We start from the raw sequence: 23,487 nt of genomic DNA on the forward strand, positions 1-23,487 counted from the left end.
CGGTCCCTCCCCTCAGGGCGCGGCGCGGCCCCTTTAAGACGCCCCCGGTCACGTGACCGCGCGCGGCACGTGCCCCCGCCGCCAACATGGCCGCGCCCAGCCGGCCGTGGCGCTGCCTCCTCCCGCTGCTGCTGCTGGCAGTGCGAGTGGGAACGGGCATGGGAACGGGAACGGCGGCGGCCGCCGGGACCCCCGGCACCGCGGGCTGCGGCTGCGGCGCCGGCCGGGCCGCCGGGGACGGGCGGGAGGCGGCGGCGCGGCGCTACTCGGCGGCGGCGGGCAGCGGGCGGAGCGCCGGGCGCGGGCCGGTGAGCGGCGGGGCTCCCACCACCCGAGGGACCGGGCCGGGCCGTGGGGCGGCCCCGGCGGAGCACGGCCTCCTCCGGGATAACGCAACAGCCGGGGAACTGCTGTGGGGAAACTTAAGTTAAATTATAGGCGGGTGGGCCGGACCCCTGAGGAACTGGGCCTGGGCGCGGGTGCTGCTTCTGGCCCCATCTCGCTCTTGCCTCGCGGAGAGAGCAGGAAAAATGAGGGACTTCCTCTCCTGCTGCCTCTGTTGTGATGCTGGGGAGCTGCGTCAGCTTGGGAAAACCTGTGTGCGACAGGCAGTGTGGGAACCTGCTTCACAAATTGGAGAATATTTAGAGAGTTTGAATTGAATGATCCCCGTTGTGCTGGGGATCCATGTCACTGATGGTTTTTTTGTGTGACAAACCTGGGCAGTTCACTGTGGGTCTGGAGGATGAAAATGTCCTCTGACCCTCTGTGCAGCTGGCAGCTCCAGCAGTAGGTAATGAAAGCTAATTCCTGCTGGTTTAAGTTGTGCTCACGGCGTAACTTTATGATGCTCAGCTAAAAAAGATCTTTACCAGCTGAGAAGTGAGAGAAGAATTGGCCTCTGCATCACCCACAAACAGGTTTATTTATTTCTAGCATGGTTTTAGAACTGGGGAGCCAGCAAGAGTTAATTTGGCACATGGTTTTAGCCCAGTGAGCTCTGAGCCTGGCTTGGAAACCTCTTCAGGGAGATGTTTCAGCTCCTGAGGGTTGAGGAGAGATTAGGAGGGAGGAAGTGGTGCAACTTTGCACCACTTGGTCATTTCCTAAGTCCTAAAAAATGTAAGCAAGTTTATCCTGAAGCCCTTTTATGGAGTCAGTTTCAGTCAGTCTGTAAGAGCTCTGATTCTCCTCAGTGGAGAAAGTTACGAGGACACAGCCAGCCTCAGATGTGGGTAGCCTGAAGGAGAAGCTGTTTGTAGCACTTTTTACGGGCCAGTGACAAGTTGTGTGAATTTTAGGTGTTGCTGGGAGAGCTCCAAGCAGGAGAGATCTACAGTGGAGAAGAAACACGGAAATGGGATGAGTAAGGTGATGCCAAATACTCACTCCCCTGCCCTGAAGAGCCAGGAGAGGTGCTGGGAACTCATTTTCTGCTCCTTTGCTGCCCTGGCAGTGGTGTAACTGCAGGAAGAACAGCAAAGTGTAACACGTGAAACGTGGCATGTTTCTCCTCACGAGAGCACAAGCATGACCCAGAGTTCATGTGAGAACTGGGGATTTGTTCCCAACTGCAGTTCTGCTTGCTGTTTCCCCAAATGGGCTGGGCAGAGTGCTGTTTCAAAATCACCTGCACAGATGAGGAGCAGGAGGAGTAAAAGCAGTGAAACGGAGATTTTTAGAGTTAGGTTAACAAAATGAATTGAGCATTTATAATTTAGCTTGTAGAGTTATGTGTTGAATTTTAACCTTTTACTTAAGAAACCTCTGCCTGGTACAAAGGGCATAGGAAAATGCAAATTTCTAGAGCTTCTTGCATAAAGAACAATACCAGAAGAGGCAAAGAACCCAGGTAAAGAAGCTCCTCTGTCTCCAAGCCCATCAGGACTGACAGACGTACTCAGATAAGCACCAAAGGACCAAAAGCGCACGCGCAGAGAGGAAAAGTTCAAAATCTCAGCCATGAGGAAGACCACAATCTTCAGCCTCAGGACCACCAAAGACCCCTGTATGACCACCACAGCAAACCAGGCGTGCCCAGAAGGGCGTGGACTCATTTAGTGTGAGAGGCGAGGACAGGCGGGGCCAGGGGTTGAATATGCATGAAAAAGTTGTGCAGTGTATTACATATGGAACATCTTTGGGAATAAAGGTGTGGGTCAGACTGAGGCTTGGGGCACAAGTTTTGGAGAGCTCTCACTTGTGCTGGGTGCTGATGTACACACCCACTTCATAACTACCCCAGGTTGTGGAGTCGATTTATTTATCCCGGGTATCGCTTCAGCAGCCTCAGTGGCTCACTGTGCCTCCCCTCTGGGGTGTTTGCTGTGCAGATGGTGCTGATCCCGGGAGGGGTGTTCACCATGGGCACCCAGGAGCCTGAGATCCAGCAGGATGGAGAGGGCCCTGCCCGCAGAGTCCACCTGGGCAGCTTCCTCATGGACCAGTACGAGGTCAGCAACCAGGACTTCGAGAGCTTTGTCAGTGCCACGGGCTACGTCACTGAGGTGAGGCACCAGGGCTCCTCTCAGCTGGAAAATCCCAGCTGGAAAGCATTGGCTGCTCACAATACCTGTCTGGGATTTGCACACTCCAGTATTTCTGAGGGAGGTGGTGGGGAGGAGGAATTGTCTGGTCTTGCTGTGGCTGAAAGGACAGTCAGGTGTTGTTGTTGTTGTTGTGTTTAATAATTGCCACCTGAACTCACATCTGTCCTGCAGCCTGGGTGATGCCAGCAGGTCTCTGCAGGGCTTTTTGGGGTGGTTTCCTTGGGGTTTTTTGATGTTTGGGTCCTGGAGCTCTTGGTACCAGTACAACCAGGTTAGATTTTCCTTGTCTTAGAGAAACCTGGAGAAGGGATTTAACAAACTGAGATGGACTCTGCAGGCTGGCTCAGCACAGCTCCTTGCTGGTGACAGAGAGCCCTGTGCCTAAGGAGGAGACAACAGCAACTGCACTGATAATTGTGTGCCTGTTGCTGGGAACAATGGACTAAGAATATGTTGAGGTTGCTCCCAGAAAGGAGCCACCCGTGCCTGGAGCTCAGATCCCTCCTGACAGCTGACTGTTCCTACACAGCTTTGACAAAGCCCTGACAGCCCTTTTAGGCAAATGAAAGCCTGAGTAATGAGCAGGTCTCAAAGGAGGCACTTTGCTGAATTCACTTGATCAACTGGTTCTCATTTGGAAGGCAGGATCCTCTGGCTGGATGAAGAGCTTCTTTTGTCTACTAGTTCTGTTTCTTAGCTTGATAATTATGAAAAAAGGTGGTTAAACTATTTTGAGTTGGAACAAAACTTGCTTGTAGCAAACAGCAGCTGGGATGAGCACGTGTGTGGTGGGTTCAGTGTGGCATCACAGAATATCCTCAGCTGGAAGGGACCACAGGGGTCATCAACTCCAACCCTCTGCACAGACACCCTAGGAGTCCCACCCTGTGCCTGAGAGCGTTATCCAAAAATTCCTGGAGCCCTGGCAGGTAGAACTGCATCATGTGGGGCCTGTGGCAGACTCCATGGCTCAGCTGCTGTCATTGAGTGCTCCACTTACACCTCCTCCCTCTTTTTTTCTCTTGGTATAATGTGGTGGGATTGGTGGAAATTATTTGTATTTTTTATTCTTTTGGATTGTTATAATGCTAGATAGGAGGACTGAGTTACTTTTAGCTCTTTATTGTTGTAGCTTTATTGTTGTAGCAGCGATTTAAAACATGGTACCAGTGAGGATGGAGCAGTAAGTGACAAGGCTCAAATCTTTTATTGTATTTCCCAAAGGAAAAATAAGAGGAATGAAACATGCCCTTTCATATTAGACTGATGACTGTAGCATTTGAAAGCAGTTGGGACAATCAGAACTGCATTTTTAATTAATAAAAATAAAAACATGTGCAGAAGCTCAGTGAGCTGCCATCTGCCCAGTGGCTGCTGAACAAAAACAACATCCAGAGGAAAAAATAATTTCTTTTCTGTTCCAAAACAGCTTCCTTGAAAGAGAACTCATATTCACTATTAGAATTTGTTTGGTCAAAGGTTGGACTTGATGGTCTTGGAGGTTTTTTCCACCTTAATGGTTCTCTGAATTTTCTTATCCTTGATAAAACGAAGCTGTAAATGTTGAGTGTGGTTCCAAGAATAGCATTCCTTTGATGACATAATGCTTGAATCCTTTGTTCTTTCCACAGGCAGAGAAGTTTGGTGACTCTTTTGTGTTTGAGGGGATGCTGAGTGAAGCAGTGAAGGCTGACATCCACCAAGCAGTGAGTAGCACAGCAGGGGGAAACTCCCTGAGCAATCCCTGGGCTCTGCTGGCAATCACAGCAGGGAAAACTGAACTCTGTGATGTCCCCAAAACCAGGTGCACAAAAGGGGATTATGGAAAAGTGTTTGGCCAGGAATCATGGGCTGAAGTGGGGAGGATTTGCAATCTGTTCTCTGTCTTTTTTCTTTAAAAAAACAATTAAAAGCATCAATTCCTGATGAGGAAAAATTGGTATCAACCCCTTGCTACCTGAGAAGTTCAGGCTGAGTCTGTAAGATCCTTATGTTGTGAATGGCTGGAGTTTATGATGTTTCCTCCTCTCTAGAGGATCCTGTGTTCATTTGCTGCTTTTCCAGCTCCCCTCATCCCCCTGGGCGTCCTGGGAGGGGCAGTGCTGACCCCTCTGGAGCTGATCCAGTTTTCCTGTTGAGTGAAAGTCAATATTGGTCTAAAAAGAAAGAAAGTTCTGTAATAAATCTTCCCTGCCCTCCCTTTCCTCTTTTTTTTTTTGTTGTGAATGTGTTGCTGAGCCTTCCTCAGGCTTCATTTGCCTCCTCCTTAACAGGTCAGGTCCTCTTTGCAGCTCTTGGCAGATAAGCAGATTGTGTCCTGTCATCTCCTGGATGAGTTGATCTGCTCTGAGCACAGGTTTGGACAAAATCACCTCCTGAGTCCCCTCCTGTCAGAATTATCCTCAGCTCTGATGGGGCACAGCTTGATTTTTGTGTTCAAGGGGCAGCCTGAGAGATGTGAGGTTTCAGGAAGCCCTGTGTGAGTGTGTGCTCTGAGGGACTGGCAAAGAACGTGGGATTTGGGTTCCTGCTGCCAGGGAAGGAAGATTACAAGTGCAGTTTGTAATCTTTTAATTCAGGACTAGCATTTGTGCACTGGGAGAGATAAGGCTAAAATTGCAGTTCCCACCACTAGCATAACTGATGCTAAATCCATCCATGGATTTGTTCTGCCTTCATAAAAATAATAAAAAATACAAATTAAAAAAAAAAAAGAATGGCTCATCCCATCTTCCCAACAGTCAACATTGAAGAAATTCCTTTTCCTGTGTAGCTCTGTGTTGCAGATCCCTAAATCAGTTTCTGTGTTTTAAAACAAACAAAGAAACCCCAAGAATGCTGCTGTAAGCTCAGCCTTGGCAATTTTGTAAACACAGAGTGTTGGGAGCCACTTTCCTGAGCATGTCAGCCAAATTTCCAAGTGTTGGCTGCAGTGCTCACAGGACAAGTGTTATGCCAGAGGCCTGGGATGGAGCCCAAACTGGTCTTTTTTGGCTGCTGCTTTATGAAGGTTTTCTGGAGTTGTTGAAAGTAAACTTGCTGTTAAAAGTCCTTTCAAACCTTCTTCAATCATAACAATCAGATGAATAGCAGAAATAAGATATAAATATTGGTGTGTTACTGGCACTGAAAATCCCTCCAACCAACCAGTGGGAGAAAGGATTGTGGTTTTCCTGTGCCTCGGGGGCTCAGGGGTGTTTTGACAAGGATTTTCTCCAGGTGAAGCACAGGGATGTGAAATGTGAATGTGAATATAGGGGAAGAGCAACAGGAATGTAAATTTTTAAAGCAGTATTTCACATGCTGTGGAATAACTGGGGAAAGGTGAAAGTGGAGGTACCAAACAAAATAATTTATAAATGATGAGCTGGGTGTGTCTCTTGGGGGTTTTGCTCTGTTTGGCCACTGTGTCTTCTCCAGTTCTCAGAGCAGATTTATCAGAGCCTCAAAGCCACTGGCTGAGGGCAGAGCTGGGGCTGGTGGCAGCTCTGAGCAGTGACCCAGCTGAGCTCACAGGGTGATTGTTGGAGCTCTGGGTGTGCCTTTCCTGGAGGTGAGGTGGGCTCCCAGATAGCCACTGACAGGAATGTGGGCTGGCCTCAGCCTCTGGAAGGGAAGCAGTAAAAAGGGGTGTAGCAGCCAAGCATGGAATTGTTGCAGATTTCTGGGAACTCAGGCTTTAGTTTTGGCCTCCAAGTTTGTGGTGGTCACGTGGCAGAGGGAGGATTTAGTGCTGTGCCAGATGAGGGTGTTGCTGATGGAGCAGGGGAGGGCTCCTTCAAATGGAAAAGGATTTTGTAGGATGAGGGGGGAAGGTCCTTTGAAGCTGAAATTATTTGTGTGGGCTTAAAAAATTATGAGAGTTTCACATCTTCAATTTTGCACATGCAGCCTGGAGAGGAGAAGGCTCTGGATAGACCTTGGAGCCCACTCCTGGGCCTAAAGGGGCTCTAGAAGAGGGGGAAGAGGACTTTGGAAAGGGCCAGGACAAGGGGAATGGCTTCCCACTGCCAGAGGGCAGGGCTGGATGGGAGATTGGGCAGGAATTGTTCCCTGGCAGGGTGGGCAGCCCTGGCACAGGTGCCCAGAGCAGCTGGGGCTGCCCCTGGATCCCTGGCAGTGCCCAAGGCCAGGCTGGACACTGGGGCTGGGAGCACCTGGGGCAGTGGGAGGTGTCCCTGCCATGGCAGGGGTGGCTCTGGAGGGGCTTTAGGGTCCCTTCCAACTCAAACCATTCCATAATTGCATTTTCTTCTGCTCTTGCCAAGCCCTGCAGGAGTGTCCTTGCTGTCCTGGTACCATGGAGAAGGGAACCAGGATGGCACAACAGGAGTGCAGCCTCAGTCTTTGCTCACTGGAGAGTAGTGGGGACATTGTTATTCTTGGCTTGTGGAAGCAGAAGCTCCCAGAAAAATTAATTTTTGCTTCATCACCAGATAAATTCTGCACTGAAGAGCCTGAGAGCATACAAATGTGTGTGCTGCCTTTGTCTGTGAGGGTATGGAATTTTGGGTCTGGAATGCAGTGGAATTGGCTCACTGGCAGCTCAAGCAAACACTGAGTTCTGGCCAATCCAGAACTGTGGGATGCTACTTTCATCCCTGCTTGTATGGAAATCTCTGCAATTTGGAGCTGTGCAATTTGCCTATTTCACAATCACCCCAAACTGAAACATTTTGCATTTCAGCTGAACATCTCAAAGCTGAGAGGAGCCCTGGTTGCAGGTGGGACAGCAGTGCCAGTGTGGGCAGGGTGAGCTGTTCTTGCAGTGCTTCAGCTACTCCCTGCAAGGAGCTGGAAGATGGAGCTGTTGAACTGTTCCTCTGTGGGCTTTTGTGCTCTACTCCCACTGCTGGGATAAAGAAGGATGTGCAGGAATTCTCCCTGGGAATTGCCAGGAACATTAGCCCGTGGTTATCAGAGCTGCAGGGTAAAGCAGGGCATGGTTTGTGCCTCAGGATAAATCTGTGCACATCCTTTCCTTACAGCTCATGTGCACTTGGTTATTGGAAAAAATGCCCAGTTGGAGTGCAGATTGGGATGTTGGCTGGAAATTAGACTTCCAGAGGTGTCTGCCTTCACCAGGAGTATCAGTTCCTCAAAAGAAGCTTCTTCTGATTCCAAAACTTGCACTTAATGAATCTGACTGGATTTTAGCATCACGTATTTGTGGTTGTTTTTCTTGGAGGATTGACAGGGCTGTGAAGTTTTACCCTGTCTGAACTGAAGTTCAGTGACCTTTCCTTATGCAAAGAAAAGGTCCCTTCATAAAAGTGCTTGTTTCCAATCAAGTCTGAAATATTTTTGCAGTTGATGACTTATAAAGCAAAATCAAATATGTGTTAAAGCTGCTGCCTTTCCTTGGTGTGCAGTTTCAAACTGCTGTAAAATACTGGATTTTAAGGCAGATAATATTCAATATTAAACAAACCCCCTTGTTGCTTCCATTCCTGAGCTCGTGAGGGAGGCCATTAACATTAGAAATTAAGAGTGAGAACAGATTCTTCTGTAATTAGAGCTTTGGGGGAGCTGGGACTTTTAATTGATAGAATAAATAGCATGGGAATTGCAGGAGCTGGCAAAATCAGGTATTCACAGAATCCCAGGCTGGCTGGGCTTGGAAGGGACCTCTGGAGATGCTCTAGTCCAGCCCCTGATGCAGGTGTGAGCTACCTGCTGGACAAATCCTCTGCTACCTGCTGGAGAAATCCTCTGCTACCTGTGAGTTTGGGGTTGTGTGGGGCAGAATTTCCCAGTCCTGGCTCAGTCCTTGTCCATAATTACAGCAGGTTTGTTCTCTGTGGGGACAATGAAGTGGATCCATTGCACAGTAATTATTTTTATTTCTTAAACTTCTCACGCTACTAAAAATGTTCCATTTTCTGTCTGCCTCTTTCTTCAGTAGTTCATTAATCAGTGCTCAAGGTTTAGGATCTGGCTTAGAGGAGGAAGAACTGTCAGAGATTTATGTGTATCTGCCTTACATGGATAAAATAAAACCTCATCCAAAAATCACGTTCTTTACTGAATAACAAATTTTTTTCTCATGTCCTACCAATGTTAGCAAGATACTTTTTCATATTAAAGATGTACAGAGCTCAACACCATCTGATTGAAACAAGTGGTAACCTATTAAGTGAGCTTCTGAACTGGAGTGGTTTTTTTTTAAGAACCCACCACCTAATAAATGATTCTTAAAGTGGTTTCCAGACTTGGGCTGCTTTTCACTCAGAATCTCTTTTCACACAGTTAATTCTGAAGTTCTTCATCTGCGGTCACTTTTGGTTTTTTTTCCAGCTGTTTATCCTGATCTGGTGTAAGGCTTTTAAAATATTTTTATTAAAATAGCATTAGAATGCTGTAGCACAAAAAAAGCTGATGTTTGGTGCTGTATGACTGGACAGCAGCATGAATTTGTCATCATCTTGTGGGCCTGCCTTAAGGTTAAGATCCACAGCTTTGTTATTTCAGGGGACTTGCTACTTGATGGAAATGCTGGAGCACGAGCCAAGATGAGCTACTCTGTTGAGTTTATTTTTGGTAGTTTTTCGGGTACATAAATCTGATTTGAATTTGAGATTTGCTCAAGTCAGGGTTGTTTTTCTCGAACGTGGCCTGTGACATGTTAGTGCAAGACAAATAAATGCTTTTATGGCTATGGGCTGAGTGGCTTTGGGGTAGTTTTTAGGGGTATTTTTAGGTGGTTTTTAGGGGTTGCTGCAGCGTCAGCAACAGGGTAATGCTGACAAAGAAACTCACATGGTGATGATCCCCACTCTTAATTTTTTTTTTCTACATAGATTTAGGAAGGAATTTTCTTCAAGGTAATTGTGAAGTAGTTTAAAAATCTTGACATTGTGAGGTAATGGAGCAATTAAAGCTGGGCTGTCCCAGCCTGCTTGGAAAGGAGAATGGAATACTTAGGAGGAGAGTTTTCTGCGGGCTGTTAGTGGGAGTTCAGGCTCCAGCTCTGCAAATTGCTCCGCCCCGGTGCAAAGCTCGTGGGCTGGAATTAATTGTTCGAGTTCTTCCCAGTGTTAGCACACTGGGCTCTATTTTCACAGTTCTCTGGGTCTGTAAGAAGCAGAAGAGGGAGTTGTTAAGGTTTAATCCTGGAGGGGAGAGCTGGATAATCCCCGTTTCCAGCTGGATCAGACCAAATCAAGCCTTTGTGCCTCTGCTTTGCTCCGGGAAGCGTTTCCCTGTGCACGAGGGTGTGAGGATTGCAGGACAGGTGTGGGTAACCTGGCACAGGTGACATGCTGCAAGAATTAACCAAAAGGAAGGGGATTGTCCTCTGATTTGAGATCTGTCCAGCAGCATCTGCTGCCGTTTGGACAGCAGGAATCTGTTGCCAGTGCACAGAACATGTTTCGGAGGGAAGCAGAACGTGAAGTGTTATGAAAGTAACTAAGCTCATTATTGGCAAGGGAGGACTTGGCTGTATTAACTGTGATTTTGTAATATCTCTGTCTAATTAGCTCTTCTCCTAATTAGATTTAGGACAATTAAAAGCTTTAAAGACTTGTGAGAAGTTCTGGGAGAGAACTGTGGATTTCAGGTAGGAGATTTCTGGAAGGAGCAGCTCGGGGTGTGTTCACCGGAGCCAGGGGCTGCCTTAGATGAGTCTCCAGGTCATTCTTGCAGGCTCTTGGTGCTCTCCCCATTATCCCTGTCCCAGCACTGCATGTGTGACTGCTCTGGGTGCTCTGCAGAGCCTGGCAGCCATTTGGTGCTCAGCTCAGCAGAGCCACAACTGGGAGGTGTGCACACGCAGTGCTTTCCTGTGGAGAGACATTTCTCTTGGGTTAAAATAAACCAGCCTGATTGAAAGCATCTGCTTTTTCTTTTGCATCACAAAAATGTTTTCCAAAATTAAAGTCGTCTAAAGTGTAAATCTTTGCAGTCTCCAGCAGAGATGTTTTTATCCGAAACCCAGCAGTTTAATTTACAAAAATATGTTGTGCTTAGAAACTGTCGAAATCTTTCTTGTGATCTTTCAGATTTTAGCTTTAGCAAGTGGTTCTGCTGCTCTTTTATTTTCCTTAAATAGCTGTAAAATGCTAATTTTGGATTTCTGTCCTATTTTCAGTATAGTTTAAAGGTCAAACCTTAATATGGGCAAAGAATTGGTTAAATGGGACTAGTTTTAAACCTCTTGACTGTTGTATCAGTTTAGCAGCCCTGTCACTCTGAAGTTTTAGTGCTGAGAGAGTTGGGCAGGGTATCTGCAGGAGGGTCTCATTTTGGGGTTTGGATGCTCAGTAACAGAGCTGTAATTCCCTGTGAGAGATCAGATATTCCTCATGCTTTTTGCCAAGGGTGGTGGCTCTGCCTGGGGTGAGAATGTCCTTTGTTAGACACCGAGCCAGAACTGGGGTTGGCATTGTTGGCACTGTGCTTGTCGTGCTGGGGAGGGCAGAGAGGGTCTGTAAAAGCTGTCATTGCCTGGGGGGTCCCACTGAGGGGGACAGCAGAGGACAGAATGTCTGGGTCACCAGCAGGCTGCTGGGATCATCTTTGTTTCTTTGGTGCTTAAGACTCGGGTGATCCCTTTGGAAAGGAGGGTGTCCACACCATGTGTGAGCACCTTCCCAGCCTGGAGGAGTCCTGCAGCCTCCTCAGGCATTTCACAGCCTTTCCCCAGGGCTCCCAAAAGCTCTGGGCTCTGCAGCTGTGCTGGAGCAACAGCTCTGCAGGCTCTAGTCCAGGACTGCTGTTGATTTCCAGGGAGCTTTTAGATTCCCAGATGTGCTGTAGGCAAAATCTGTGTGTGCTGAGAGGGAAGGAGGGAAAGGCTGTCAGGAGTGTCAGAGCACAGCCTGCTGAGGTGCTCTAAACCCAGGACAGTGTGTGTTTGGGTGCTTGCTACTGAAATATCCAAGTGAGTGATTTGCTGTATAGCCTGGACCAGCGTTTTCTTGACAATTTATGTGTGACATGGATCAACTTTTCTCCCACACACATGAAATTACATGTTCTGTTGAAGGATGCAGCTTCCCCCTAGAAGCTGCTGCTAAAATTGTTTGACCAGACTGATTCTGGGTCTCCTCAACACCAGCTTGCAGTGACTTTTTGGACTTTGCTCTGAAGGTTTGGTGAGTTAAAGGTAACACTCTTGGCACCTTTCCTACCTCTGTGGATAACATTTGACAAAGTCAGTCTAGGGCTAACCAGCCTGTTGTTTACCTCCTAAAGCATTCCAGGCTTATTTCCTCTGATTTTTGTTCTTTATGGTTGTTATCTCTGTAATAGGAGTATTTTGGAAGCTGCTGGAATAAACCCACTGCTGATGGGTGGCATAAATGTTCCTTTCTTTGCCTCAGTGAAGGCCCCATTATTAAAATAAGTATTTCTAAGTGAATATGAATCAGAACAGTTAAGCATTGCTTTGAAGCAAGCCTTATAGAAGAAATCCTTAAAGAATGTTTTCCAGGAAAAACTCCTTGGCATCAAAGCACCAAATTTGGAACTTCTGGTTTGAGAGAACTACTCAATGTCTGCATTGCTGCAGATGATTTTGGCTGTGTGATGTTTCCCAGCAAACCAGCTGGGGAAAAAAAAAGAGAAAGGCTCCATGCCTCACTTCCCTTGTGTGGTTCTTCTGTCTCCACCTTCTGGAAGCTGAGAGCAAATAATTTAAAATCAGCTGAGTGGGTTAATGACCTGGAAAGCAAATGTGTTGGAAGATGAGTGTTTGACCCCCAGCTACAGGGCATCATCAGGGGGTTATTTCAGTGATGTCAAAACACTGAGTCCAGGGAGCAAATAATTAGGGTGAAAATGCTCTTTAGGCCAAAATAGTTTTTTTTTTTTTTCCTCTCTGTAGGTTGTATCAGACTGAAGTCAGCCAGGAGGTGGAATTCACACAGGCACAGACTGGTTTGGGTTGGAAGGGATCTGGTGGCTTTTCAGAAAATCCCTTAGCTGGGAATTGAATTGTCCTTCCCTGCTGCTCTTGTCCTTTTTCAGGTGGCAGCTGCTCCCTGGTGGTTGCCTGTGAAAGGAGCCAGCTGGAGGCACCCTGAGGGCCCAGACTCCAGCATCTCCAGCAGGTGAGCAGTGAGCACCCATTCCATCATAAAACACATCAAAAAACAGGGCATACCCCTGGGGATCCCACCTGGAATGGGGCTGCAGGAAAGGGCTTTTATTTAGTCACCTGTTTGCTGCTGCTGCTTCTGGGACTGGTTTCCCACCTCCTGATGTGTTCCATGGCCATGGTCAGTGATGGAGTCACAAAGGTCTGATTGAGCCTCAGAGTTGTTCATTTTTGTGTGCCAGCAGTGAAACACAGCAGATCTTCCCAGGGTCACAGACTCCAGACCTGGCTTTGGAGAGGAGGAACCAATCCTCACTGTGTGCACACTCCAGGAGTCTGAGTAGTGTGAACTCTTCCATGTGGGATTTGGAAATCTCTTTCTCTGGCAACAGAAGACTGAGGAGTTTTGTGCATTTTTTACTGTGTTCTATGAAAAATCAGTTGTGACTATCTAGAACCTCTGAATGCTTTGAAAACTCTGCTTTTTCTTACAGTTAGTGCCAGCTTTGCCTGCACAAACCCTGGAACTTGCTGATCCTTGTCTTCATACAATTGCTTTCCCTTCTGAAGAGGAATGAATTTTAGGCCTAGAAAATCAAATTACTGTCTTCATTTGGGACCTCTAACATTGCAACTGCTCCTTTGACTAGGCAGGTGTCAATGAAGTTGGCACTTTATCAGCTAGTGAAAGTTTAACAGCATTTTGAAATCAAATCAGACTCTCTAGCCTAGATCTAGTAGGTTTTTGAGTCCTCTAAGGACAGGACTTTGTTAGTGCACCATCATCTGATGGCTGAAGTGCTCAGTAACGAGTTATCTGCTCTCCAAGGGCAAGGGAAGAATTATCTGAGGCAAAAATAGAGATAATAGCTGGAGGCATTGTTAGGGGGAGCCAGGAATTGAGGTCAGAGCCAGCAGACAGGAGCTGGCAACCTGCCATGAAATTCTGGGCTGGTGCAGACCTGGCCTGGCACAGCTGCTGGGAACCTGCCACGGGGAAGTGGCCCCATGGCTTAACAGGGAAACCTTGGATTCTTCAATGGGGCAGGAAAGAGAAGTTTATAGGAAGTTCCTCCCTCTCCTGAACCCTCAGCTCTGGGAGCATCTTGATCTGTTGGAGGCTTGGGTGGGGAGGATCCTTCTGCAAGAATGCCTGGGCATTTTTTTTCCTGTCTTTTTCTGGAAAACGAGACAAGGATTTTAATGTCAGTCCTGGAACCAAACCCCATTAAAGACGGGAGCTCTTGTGTAAGCTGTGGACTGCTTAAAGCACCTGAGGAAAATCACTTCCCAGCTAAATTCCTCCAGTGTGCTGGACAGGGTGCTGCAAAAGCTGATAGCGTTGGTGAGACTCTTCTCATGTCAGCTCTCCCTCAAAGCTCCACAGCTGACAGCAAGGACAGGACCCAGGGCAGGAGAGGAGCCACAGGGGAGGGAAGAACAGTCACCATGAAATGGCCATGGGCATGTTCCTGTTGAGAATCCTGCCTTCTGGCTGAGATGGCCCTTGCCAGACTGGTTTGATGCCAGATGCCCTGTGCCAGGCTGGTTTGATGCCAGATGCCCTGTGCCAGACTGGTTTGATGCCAGATGCCCTGTGCCAGGCTGGTTTGATGCCCTGTGCCAGGCTGGTTTGATGCCCTGTGCCGGGCTGGTTTGATGCCAGATGCCCTGTGCCAGGCTGGTTTGATGCCCTGTGCCAGGCTGGTTTGATGCCCTGTGCCAGACTGGTTTGATGCCAGATGCCCTGTGCCAGGCTGGTTTGATGCCCTGTGCCAGGCTGGTTTGATGCCCTGTGCCAGGCTGGTTCGATGCCAGATGCCCTGTGCCAGGCTGGTTTGATGCCCTGTGCCAGGCTGGTTTGATGCCAGATGCCCTGTGCCAGGCTGGTTTGATGCCCTGTGCCAGACTGGTTTGATGCCAGATGCCCTGTGCCAGGCTGGTTTGATGCCAGATGCCCTGTGCCAGACTGGTTTGATGCCCTGTGCCAGGCTGGTTTGATGCCAGATGCCCTGTGCCAGGCTGGTTTGATGCCCTGTGCCAGGCTGGTTTGATGCCCTGTGCCAGGCTGGTTTGATGCCAGATGCCCTGTGCCAGGCTGGTTTGATGCCCTGTGCCAGGCTGGTTTGGCAGTGGTGATGCTGCAGGTGCTCAGTGCTTTCCTTTGGCTCTGCAATCACCCAGGTTCCCCCAGGGCAGGGTATGGACAATTCTCTGCTGCCTCCTGGGTGCTGCACTTGAGAAACCACAAACCATAAATAACTGGAGAGCTGGAGGTGGCAGCAACACGAGACAAATAGAAGTTAATTATTTTCTCCTCCTGTTTCCCTCTGATGGCTGCATTTCCTTTCCAGCATTTTGCTGCCTTTCCGTAACTGCTTTCCTGTGAAGTCACCTGTAACTCCTGTGTGCCCCTGTCTGGGTGTCACATTGTGCTGTGCAGCCCTGAGGCTGCCTGGTGCCCTGAGGCAGCCTGTCCTGTTGATTTTGTTCCCAGAATGGACCATCCAGTCCTTCATGTTTCCTGGAATGATGCCGTGGCCTTCTGCGCGTGGGCAGGGAAGCGGTTACCCACGGAGGCTGAGTGGGAGTACAGCTGCAGAGGGGGCCTGGAGAACAGGTACCTGTCCCAGGGGACTCCCTGAGCAGGGGCTGGGAACACAGGCAGGGCTGGTGAGGGATTTGTTACCCCCAGAACTGCTCTGCAGCCAGGCTGGGGGTGCTCACCTGGGGAGGAGAAGCTCCAGGGAGAGCTCAGAGCCCCTGCCAGGGCCTGAAGGGGCTCCAGGAGAGCTGGAGAGGGACTGGGGACAAGGGATGGAGGGACAGGACACAGGGAATGGCCTTATGAAGAAGGAAGGTCGTTTTAGATTGGATATTAGGAAGAAATTCCTCCCTGGAAGGGTGGGCAGCCCTGGCACAGGTGCCCAGAGCAGCTGGGGCTGCCCCTGGATCCCTGGCAGTGCCCAAGGCCAGGCTGGACACTGGGGCTGGAGCAGCCTGGGACAGTGGGAGGTGTCCCTGCCATGGCAGGGGTGGCACTGGGTGGGATTTAAGGTCTCTCCCAACCCAAACCAGTCTGGGATTCTGTATAACTGACTTTTAATTAACAGTGTTTGACAGCTGCTCTGTTTGTCTTTCCTCAGGCTTTTCCCATGGGGCAACAAATTGCAGCCCAAAGGGCAACACTATGCCAATATCTGGCAGGGAGAATTCCCCACCAACAACACGGCAGAGGATGGGTACAAGGGCACTGCACCTGTAAGTGTGGCTCAAAGACAATCCAGCATGTGGAAATGATCTTAATCTTCTTAACATTAAGTTCTGTCTTCAGGAGGATGAGCCCTGTGCTCTTTCATTTTAGATTTTAAGTTGCATTACATTTCACTGCAGGCTTGAGCATTATCAAGGGACTCTTTTACAAGCTAATTGAAAAGTAAAGATTACTTTCATTTTAACTTCTAGTTCCTCTCAAACTGACCTCTTTTCCCCCTTCCCAGTCAGTTTGTAGTCAGAAGCTGAAGTACTTTCTGCCTGCACTTCTGACCTCGCAGTTTTGTGAACTCAAAAATCACACAATAATTTAAAAGAAATTAAACTTCCACTTTTTGGGGAAAGGTTGAGCCTGTCTAGTATAACAACCAGAGTGGAATTTTAAAGGCAATCAAGAATGTGAATGAATTATTTAATGGTAGTTGAGTAAATCCAAAAGTTTCATCAGAAGAGGAGTGTACAGGCAGGAGCTGGCAGCCACCCTGGCTTTTCCTTGGTGGGAGGAGAATCTGGGCCAAGTCTCTAATGCCAGGTGTGTCTGCTGGTCAAACAGTGCCTCTCTGGAGAAGCTCAGTCTCCAAAACCAGCCAGCAATGCTGTGTCACACTGGAACAGGGTGCTGAGGACACAGAGGCGACCACAGCCTTCCATCCTGTTTGATTTACACGCAGGATGTAGAAGTGTCCCAGGTCTGCACTGCTGATCTGGTGCCTGATTTTGAGGTCCCTCAAAGTGCACCTTGAGCAGACTCAGGGCTGTTTGGTGTGCTGACAGAGCTGTGTTCCCTGTCCTGTGCAGGTCTCTGCCTTTCCCCCCAATGCTTACGGCCTCTACAACATGGTGGGGAACGCCTGGGAGTGGACGTCGGACTGGTGGGCTGTGCACCACTCCCCCCAGGAGCTTCACAACCCTGTGAGTGTTTGCTTGGCACCGTGGACAGAATCCCCTCTGTGACCAGGGTCTCCTTGCTGTTGGAAAACTTCCTGTTCTGTGCTCCTGGGGTGGGGGTTTGGGAGCATCACGGCACAGCTCATCCACGCTGGAATTGCAGTGCTCTGGTGCAGTTTTTGTGTTGTTTGGTTAGTTATCCACACATGGTTAGCCATTGAATGCTTCCAAACTGGCCTCATATTACAGAAAACAAGAATTTATGGAATGACTTCCTTAAAAAATGGAAAGTTTTCAGTTCATTTATGTTGCTACAAGCTGTACTTATTTTCCCTCTCCCAGGCAGAGAACAAACCATCATGAATTATCTTTCTGGCTTCTGGTAGCTTGTTTTAAACTGAACATGTGATAAAACTGAGTTTTAGGAGAAGTCACCAGGCTCTGAGAGGTGAATGTTTCTTTTCCTTTGTGGCAGGCAGATGGAGGTTCCTGCAGAGTGAGGGGTCACTGATGCTCTGTCTCAGCAGATTCCAGTTCCAGTGTTAGATCTGCTCCTCTCCCAGTTATCCAGGATGAGTCAATCCCATGATTTATGAATACAAGTAAGGCCACATAGTTTGTCGCTCAAACCCCCACCAAATACAGTGGTTTTTATTTGCTAACAACTTACAAAGCACTTTCAGGTTTATTTTTACTCCTGGTATTTCCTTGTGAAGGCAAGATAATCAATTAAGAAACCCCCACAACAATCTCTGTGCAGAACTCCATCCATTCCTTGTAACCAATCCCCAGCATAGCCCAGATCTCTTCAGTGCTAGAAAGCTGCTTTGAAGATTTTGGGCGTTAAACTAAATATGTTAAAAAACTTTGCCTGTGCTCTGACCCTCTGGAAGAATTCAGAGTCTTCTCAGCCCAGAGAACACATCCTATATTTAGGTTACACTGCCTCGTGCTCTGCAGAGACTGAAGAGCTGGGCTCTGATAGCTCTGGTGCTAATCAGTTCTAATGTCTCAGAAGATAACTGCAGCCTGGCTATTTTGGGACACCTTTTCACAGGAGGAGATGCAGTTTCCTTACCCATTTAACCAGAAAAACCCTTTGGAATTCACTTTAAAGTGCTCTGCCTCAGACACTGGATTCTGACAATGAGTTTGCATATGAAAAACCCCTAAAAGCCTCATTGTTAACACCTGGTTTTTAAATACTTCCTGAAGTGTCTGGGCTTAAAACTTCAGCAAATTCATGGAATTGAACAGAGCAAAATTCACAGGATAATTGTTCCCCACCATCACCTTAATCCAGCAGGGAAGTGCTGCTGCCTTGGCATCATCAATACCAGAATGTCTCAAATAAATAATTATAATGAAGGTGCCTCACTGCAGTAACAGAATCCCAGAATGGTTTGGGTTAAATCCCACCCAGTGCCACCCCTGCCATGGCAGGGACACCTCCCACTGTCCCAGGCTGCTCCAGCCCCAGTGTCCAACCTAGCCTTGGGCACTGCCAGGGGTCCAGGGGCAGCCACAGCTGTGCCAGGGCTGCCCACCCTCCCAGGGAACAATTTCCTCCCTAAAAATGTAACTGATCCTTTAGCAGAGAGAGCCAAGTGTGTGTGTGTGAGGTCCATCAAACCACGGTCCCTTTAGGGGTTATTTTGTGGTGCCTTCTGGCTCTGATTTTTTGGTATGAGCTGCAGTTCTCTGTTTGAAAACTGATTTCTCTCAAAACAGAGTAACCATGTGGCTGTGCACTGAAAATCACCGTGCACCATCAGAAAGCATTTGTTCGATGTAATGAAAGAAATACAACTTTATTTTCATTAACAAAAAAAAATTCTTTTTTTTTTAGTAACTTTTAAAGGAACAATCCTACTTTTATGAGCTTTGGCAATGGAATGCACAAGCACTTACGTAATCAGACTGGAATATGGCTGTTGCAGTATTGTAGTACAGAATAACCTTGTTAATTTACAGTAAACTCTGGGGTTTAAATCTGGGATCAAGGTCTGGACAGCTCTGGCCCTTTGCACCAATGTCCTTCCCCTTCAGTACCAGCTGGTGCACTTCTCCAGGTCAGGCCATAGAACAATGGTGCTTGATAGAACAGAGATTTGCTTGTTTTAATCAAATGTGACCTTAATTGCTGGGCTGTGATTAGCTTTTATAAGGGGAAGCACAGCCAAGGCAGTTTCCTTCATCTATAAGTGAGATATGTGCACAAGCAAATATTAACACTGCAAATGCTGATGATGTCTGTTGGTTTTGTGATTCTCTGACATCTTTGCCAATTGTTTTATGATTTTAAATCAGTGATTTTAAATAAGAGAACGATGTTTTGTAATTGAACAGATTTATGGAGGACACTACAGCAGATTTCTGCATGTGTGAAGTGTTTTGGGGCTGTAATCCTCCTTCAGAGGCTGTGGTGGTCAATTCAAGTTGGTTTTTTTTTTTGTTACCCCACAACCTTTGATGCTCAGTTTTTGCCTGGTGGAAGATCTTTGTAGTTAATAAAAAGATGCACTTATGAGCCTTTGGTTCACACACTGCTCAGTACAGGTCAGCCCTTTGTAATTGCTGACCCATGGCAGATTTAGGGCTTTCTAACCCTAACCAAAAATGTTCTCTTCGTTTAAAGAAGTGTCTTTGGAGCCAGTTGCACAGATTGCTGCTCAGCCCTGCAGCATTCAGGGGAAATCCTGCTCCACAGCCCCATTGTTCTGCTTTGTCTTGTTCCCATGGAACCTTTTTTTAGGTCCATTTTCTCCTGGCTTCCCTTAAAATGAGATTACCAGGCTGGGTGATGACTGTGCTGGTTAGAGGCTTATCTCAGAGCAGGGACTGTGCATGCAGGTGCTGTGGGGACAATTTCCAGAGGCCTTGCAGTGGGAGCAGGGCTGTGCTGTGGAGGAGCACCCAGGCTTGGAAAGAGCAGATGCTGCCTCAGGGTGTGGCTTTCCTTGAGTATTTGTGTGCCATTAAATGCCAAATTCTTTTTCACATGTATAAATTTTGGCAATAAACGTGAAGCTGCTGCAATTTGAGTGGTGAACTTTCACACAAAGCTGTCAAAGTCAGGGGGTGCAGGCAGGAGCTTCTAGAGTACCAACATCAACTCTCGAGGTTTTCTGACAGTCCCTGGGATTTATGTTCAGTTACAAATGCTCTTCTGGGGTAGATTCTTCTAGAACATCACCCCTGGTAATGCAGACCTGGGTGGGAGACCACTGTAGCCCTTGAGAAGGGTAGGAGGGTGGGATCCATGCCAGGTGTGACCAGGGTGGTCACTGAGGAAAGCTGGAGCTCATTTCCTTCCTGGTAAAATCCTCTTTAGGAACCTCCCTGTCACCAGGCATTATCAGTGGGCAGCACCTGGAATGTTCAATATTTGCAGCAGTGGGGAGGGAGCACACCTGCAAATCCTCTAGGGCAGAATTATTTCAAGCTGGTTCAGACACCACTGACATCTGTGTCTGCAATGTTTATGATTGCTCCTTCTGCAGCTCCTTACTCCCTGTAATCAGCAGTTATTCCCTGAGTACTGACCAGTGTCCTCCTCTCCCCAGAAAGGGCCGTCCTCGGGCACGGACAGAGTGAAGAAGGGTGGATCCTACATGTGCCATAAGGTACTGTCCTCTTCTCATGTTCCTCCTCCCTCTGAAAGCACTTGACCATGATCCTCTGACAGAGTTTCCTGGCAGCCTGTCAAGGGGTTTCATGGGATTTATGAAGAGCAACACCTGATGTTCCTAAGGACCTCTTTTTGCTTAGCTTGGAATTAAAACAAGTAAGTTTTTGTAATCACTATGGGTTTTAGATGCAGAACTTAAAATTGATGGAGGCTTCTAATGGTGTTTTCGTGATAGAGCTTGAGTGATACTTGTCAGAGTAGAAAGTATGGATGTGACTTTGTTTTTTAAGTTTTAGAATGGCTTTTGATCCAGAAAGGATATGGAGCTCTGAGTAATCTGGCCTAGGGAAAGGTGTTCCTCCCCGGGGCAGGGAGTTGGGAGCTTTAAGGGCCCTTCAATCCCAAATCCTTTTATAATTCCACGGTTCGATGGTATCAGGTGTTTGCAGAGCTGGCTGGGAGATGAAGTGTTTCAGCTGAGTTGGTGGCATACCTGAAAATCCTTCAGAACTGCCAGCATGTCACCACAGAGTGATGGCTGTTCATGACACAAAATGGTATTTTAAACTCTGCTCATGCAGTGCTGAAAAGCCCTCATTGTACATCTCCTGTTTCATTAAAGCTGTCCTGTTCTTCCCTTGCAAAGCCTGTGGCTGGCAAATCACTCTCATAATTAGATTAAATTTTCTGCAGTGAGATCCCATTTTCTACACTGATTTCCTTCTTAGGTGAAATCAATGTCAGATGTTAATTAGCAGTTTTGATTAAATTAACACTGGAATAGGCTCTTCAGTGATGAATAACATGACCCATTTTGAAGGTTTGTGAAGATTCTAGTCTGCCCTAGTCTTTTTTTGTAGGTGATAAAACTAGGCTGTGTATCAAGACAAAACCAGTGACTACTGTTAGTACAAGGGCTCTTTGTCTGCTCAGACTGATCTTTGTGTGCTGGTGCTCTTCTCCCTCTCAGAGCTGACAGAGCCTGAAGTTGCACCTTTTTCCATCCCATCCCAAAAGTCTGGCACCTCATTCAAGGAAATGTTTCCAGGCTGGTGCCAGTACCTGTCCATTCCAGTGGGGCATTAGCACATGGATACACTGCTCAGCCTCTGAGGGGAGGCTGAATGGTTGTTCTGGCTTCTTCCCAGAGCAGGAGAGATTCTTGGCTGACACTTTACAGACACTTTGCTATTCAGTCTAGTTTTTGTGTCAGCTGGTGTCTGTGTAGGCTTCCCTCATTTCTAACGCAGCGATTTCCATCCGTAGCACTTCATCGATTTGTCCCACAGCGATGGCAACGTTTTGCTGTATTAATCTAACTAATTAATCTATTAATCTAACAAGCTGTTGCCCGAGGAGCCCCAGCTGTGCTAAGAAGTTCCTTTTCTGTGTTGCTGTGCAGTCCTACTGCTACAGGTACCGCTGTGCAGCTCGGAGCCAGAACACCCCCGACAGCTCCGCGTCCAACCTGGGCTTCCGCTGCGCCGCCGACACCGCCCCGGGGCCACGCTGAGCCACGCTGACAGGGCACGTTCCTCGGGCACAGGAAGGGCTGCATCCCACCCCAGGGAGAACAGACGTGAGCAGTGGCCCTTGCTGATGACACACAGTGGAAAAACCTTGCTCGAAGTTCCTGCTGAGGGAAGAAAAACCAGCACCACTCAACAGCGCTTGGAGAGCCTTTGTGCTCACGAGCAATCTGGCCTGGATTTAAAGCCTGACCAGGGTGTTTTGGATTCAGCTGGAACAAAACTGAGCAGAAACATGCCAATCATGTTTTTAAAGGTTACTTAATCCCAGAATTAGGCTGGAAAAAACCTTCAGAATTATTGAGTTTAACCCTTAACTGATCACCACCTTGTCAACTACAACAGCTCCTCTTTAGGCAAGATCTTTATTAATTACTTTTATTTATGTAGAGCTTCTACATTCAAATGCAATTATCAAAGACTTCATAAACTTCTAGACAGCTTTAAAAGAAATTCTAAGCAGTTAGGAAATTCTAGGCAGCTCTGAGAGACAATGAAGGAGTCAAGAGTGAGGGCTGGGAGATGACAGCTCTCCCCACAGCTCGCCCTCTGTTACATTCCACTTGCAGTGAAAATCGTGTCCAGAAATGGGCTTCTCCTGGGGAGATATTTGCTGCTCTTTAGGAAGTGCCTTCTGCAGCTGAGGGTGATGATCCTCAGGGTGATGATGATTAGAAATCTTTTCCTATTTGAATAAAATATCAAGCATTTGTTTATGCCAAAGACTTTTATTGATGGAAAAACAGAATTTCCTTTGAATTTCTTGGATGCAGTGTAGGCTTATCTTAGGGACTTGGAAAATGCAAATCTGGCCTCATTAGAAACTGAAGCTAATGAATGATTCCACTTGAATAAAAGTCATGGAAGTGATGGCAGATGGAACTGTGAGCCCTAAGGCCTAATAGGGTAAATTTCTGAACTGTTTTGTTGAAAATAAAATTCCTCACTGAAAAGGAGAGGAATTTTAACAAGTGAGAAGGGAAATGGGAACAATTGAAAGCAGTCTCGTTTTGGGATCTGCATACAACAGTGGATTCACAAAAGCCTTGGCACTGATGCTGGTCCTTGCCAGTGTTGTCTGTGCTGTAGATAATTTGGGTTTGAGTTTAATGCAAATCCATCACGTGGCAGCTCCTTCTGCAGTGGTTCCATGTTGAAAAGATGGCACAGGAGAATGCCTGGGCAGGCCTTCACCAAACACCAGCCTCCAGTGGGATCCAGGTAAGCCCAGCAAGCAGAAAGATCTATCCCAGGACACAGCATGACGTGGCACAATATTGAGATATTGACAATCATTATTGCACTCAGAGGAGACAGGAGGAGGGAGGATGAAAGGAAGCCCAGAGCCTTTGGAGCTGTTTGACTGGATTCACTGTGGAAGAACACACTGAGCTGTGAGGGGCAGACTGGGGCTCTGAAGCTAAAAGGAGTCTGAAGGAGAAAGTGAACAGAAATTCAGCAGATATGACAAAGAGTCTATTTCTTTCCTAGTTTCTTGACTAGGAAAGAAATAAGGGATTTTTTTTTTTTAGTAGGATTTTGGTCCACTCCCCCAGGCAGCTGCAGTGCCAAGGC

General features: G+C 47.5%; 1 protein-coding gene across 2 annotated transcripts; it reads left to right on the top strand.

Moving 5' to 3' along the window:
• Positions 1 to 86: 86 nt before the first annotated feature.
• Positions 87 to 22,628, top strand: SUMF1 (sulfatase modifying factor 1). Of its 2 annotated transcripts, none has more exons than XM_053989284.1 (9): positions 87 to 308; positions 2,334 to 2,507; positions 4,181 to 4,255; positions 12,522 to 12,604; positions 15,089 to 15,211; positions 15,738 to 15,852; positions 16,663 to 16,776; positions 20,319 to 20,378; positions 21,786 to 22,628. In XM_053989284.1, exons 1-9 carry the CDS (start codon positions 87 to 89, stop codon positions 21,894 to 21,896), a joined length of 1,077 nt encoding a protein of 358 aa, XP_053845259.1. In that variant the 3' UTR covers positions 21,897 to 22,628. The 2 variants fall into 2 exon arrangements, 1 of the variants encoding a protein (XP_053845259.1); XR_008439201.1 differs by lacking the exon at positions 21,786 to 22,628 and adding an exon at positions 17,228 to 17,354 and having other exon boundaries at positions 106 to 308; positions 20,319 to 20,384.
• The last annotated feature ends 859 nt before the right edge of the window (positions 22,629 to 23,487 follow it).

Source organism: Vidua macroura, chromosome 13, assembly GCF_024509145.1.
Source record: "Vidua macroura isolate BioBank_ID:100142 chromosome 13, ASM2450914v1, whole genome shotgun sequence".
NCBI lineage: Eukaryota > Metazoa > Chordata > Aves > Passeriformes > Viduidae > Vidua > Vidua macroura.

Excerpts from the sequence above, each read along its gene's own strand:
- SUMF1 (XM_053989284.1), top strand. The coding sequence starts at position 87 with ATGGCCGCGCCCAGCCGGCCGTGGCGCTGCCTCCTCCCGCTGCTGCTG. Across the intron at positions 4,256-12,521 it reads AGGCTGACATCCACCAAGCA|GTGGCAGCTGCTCCCTGGTG; the intron begins GTGAGTAGCACA and ends GTCCTTTTTCAG. Across the intron at positions 15,212-15,737 it reads AGAGGGGGCCTGGAGAACAG|GCTTTTCCCATGGGGCAACA; the intron begins GTACCTGTCCCA and ends GTCTTTCCTCAG.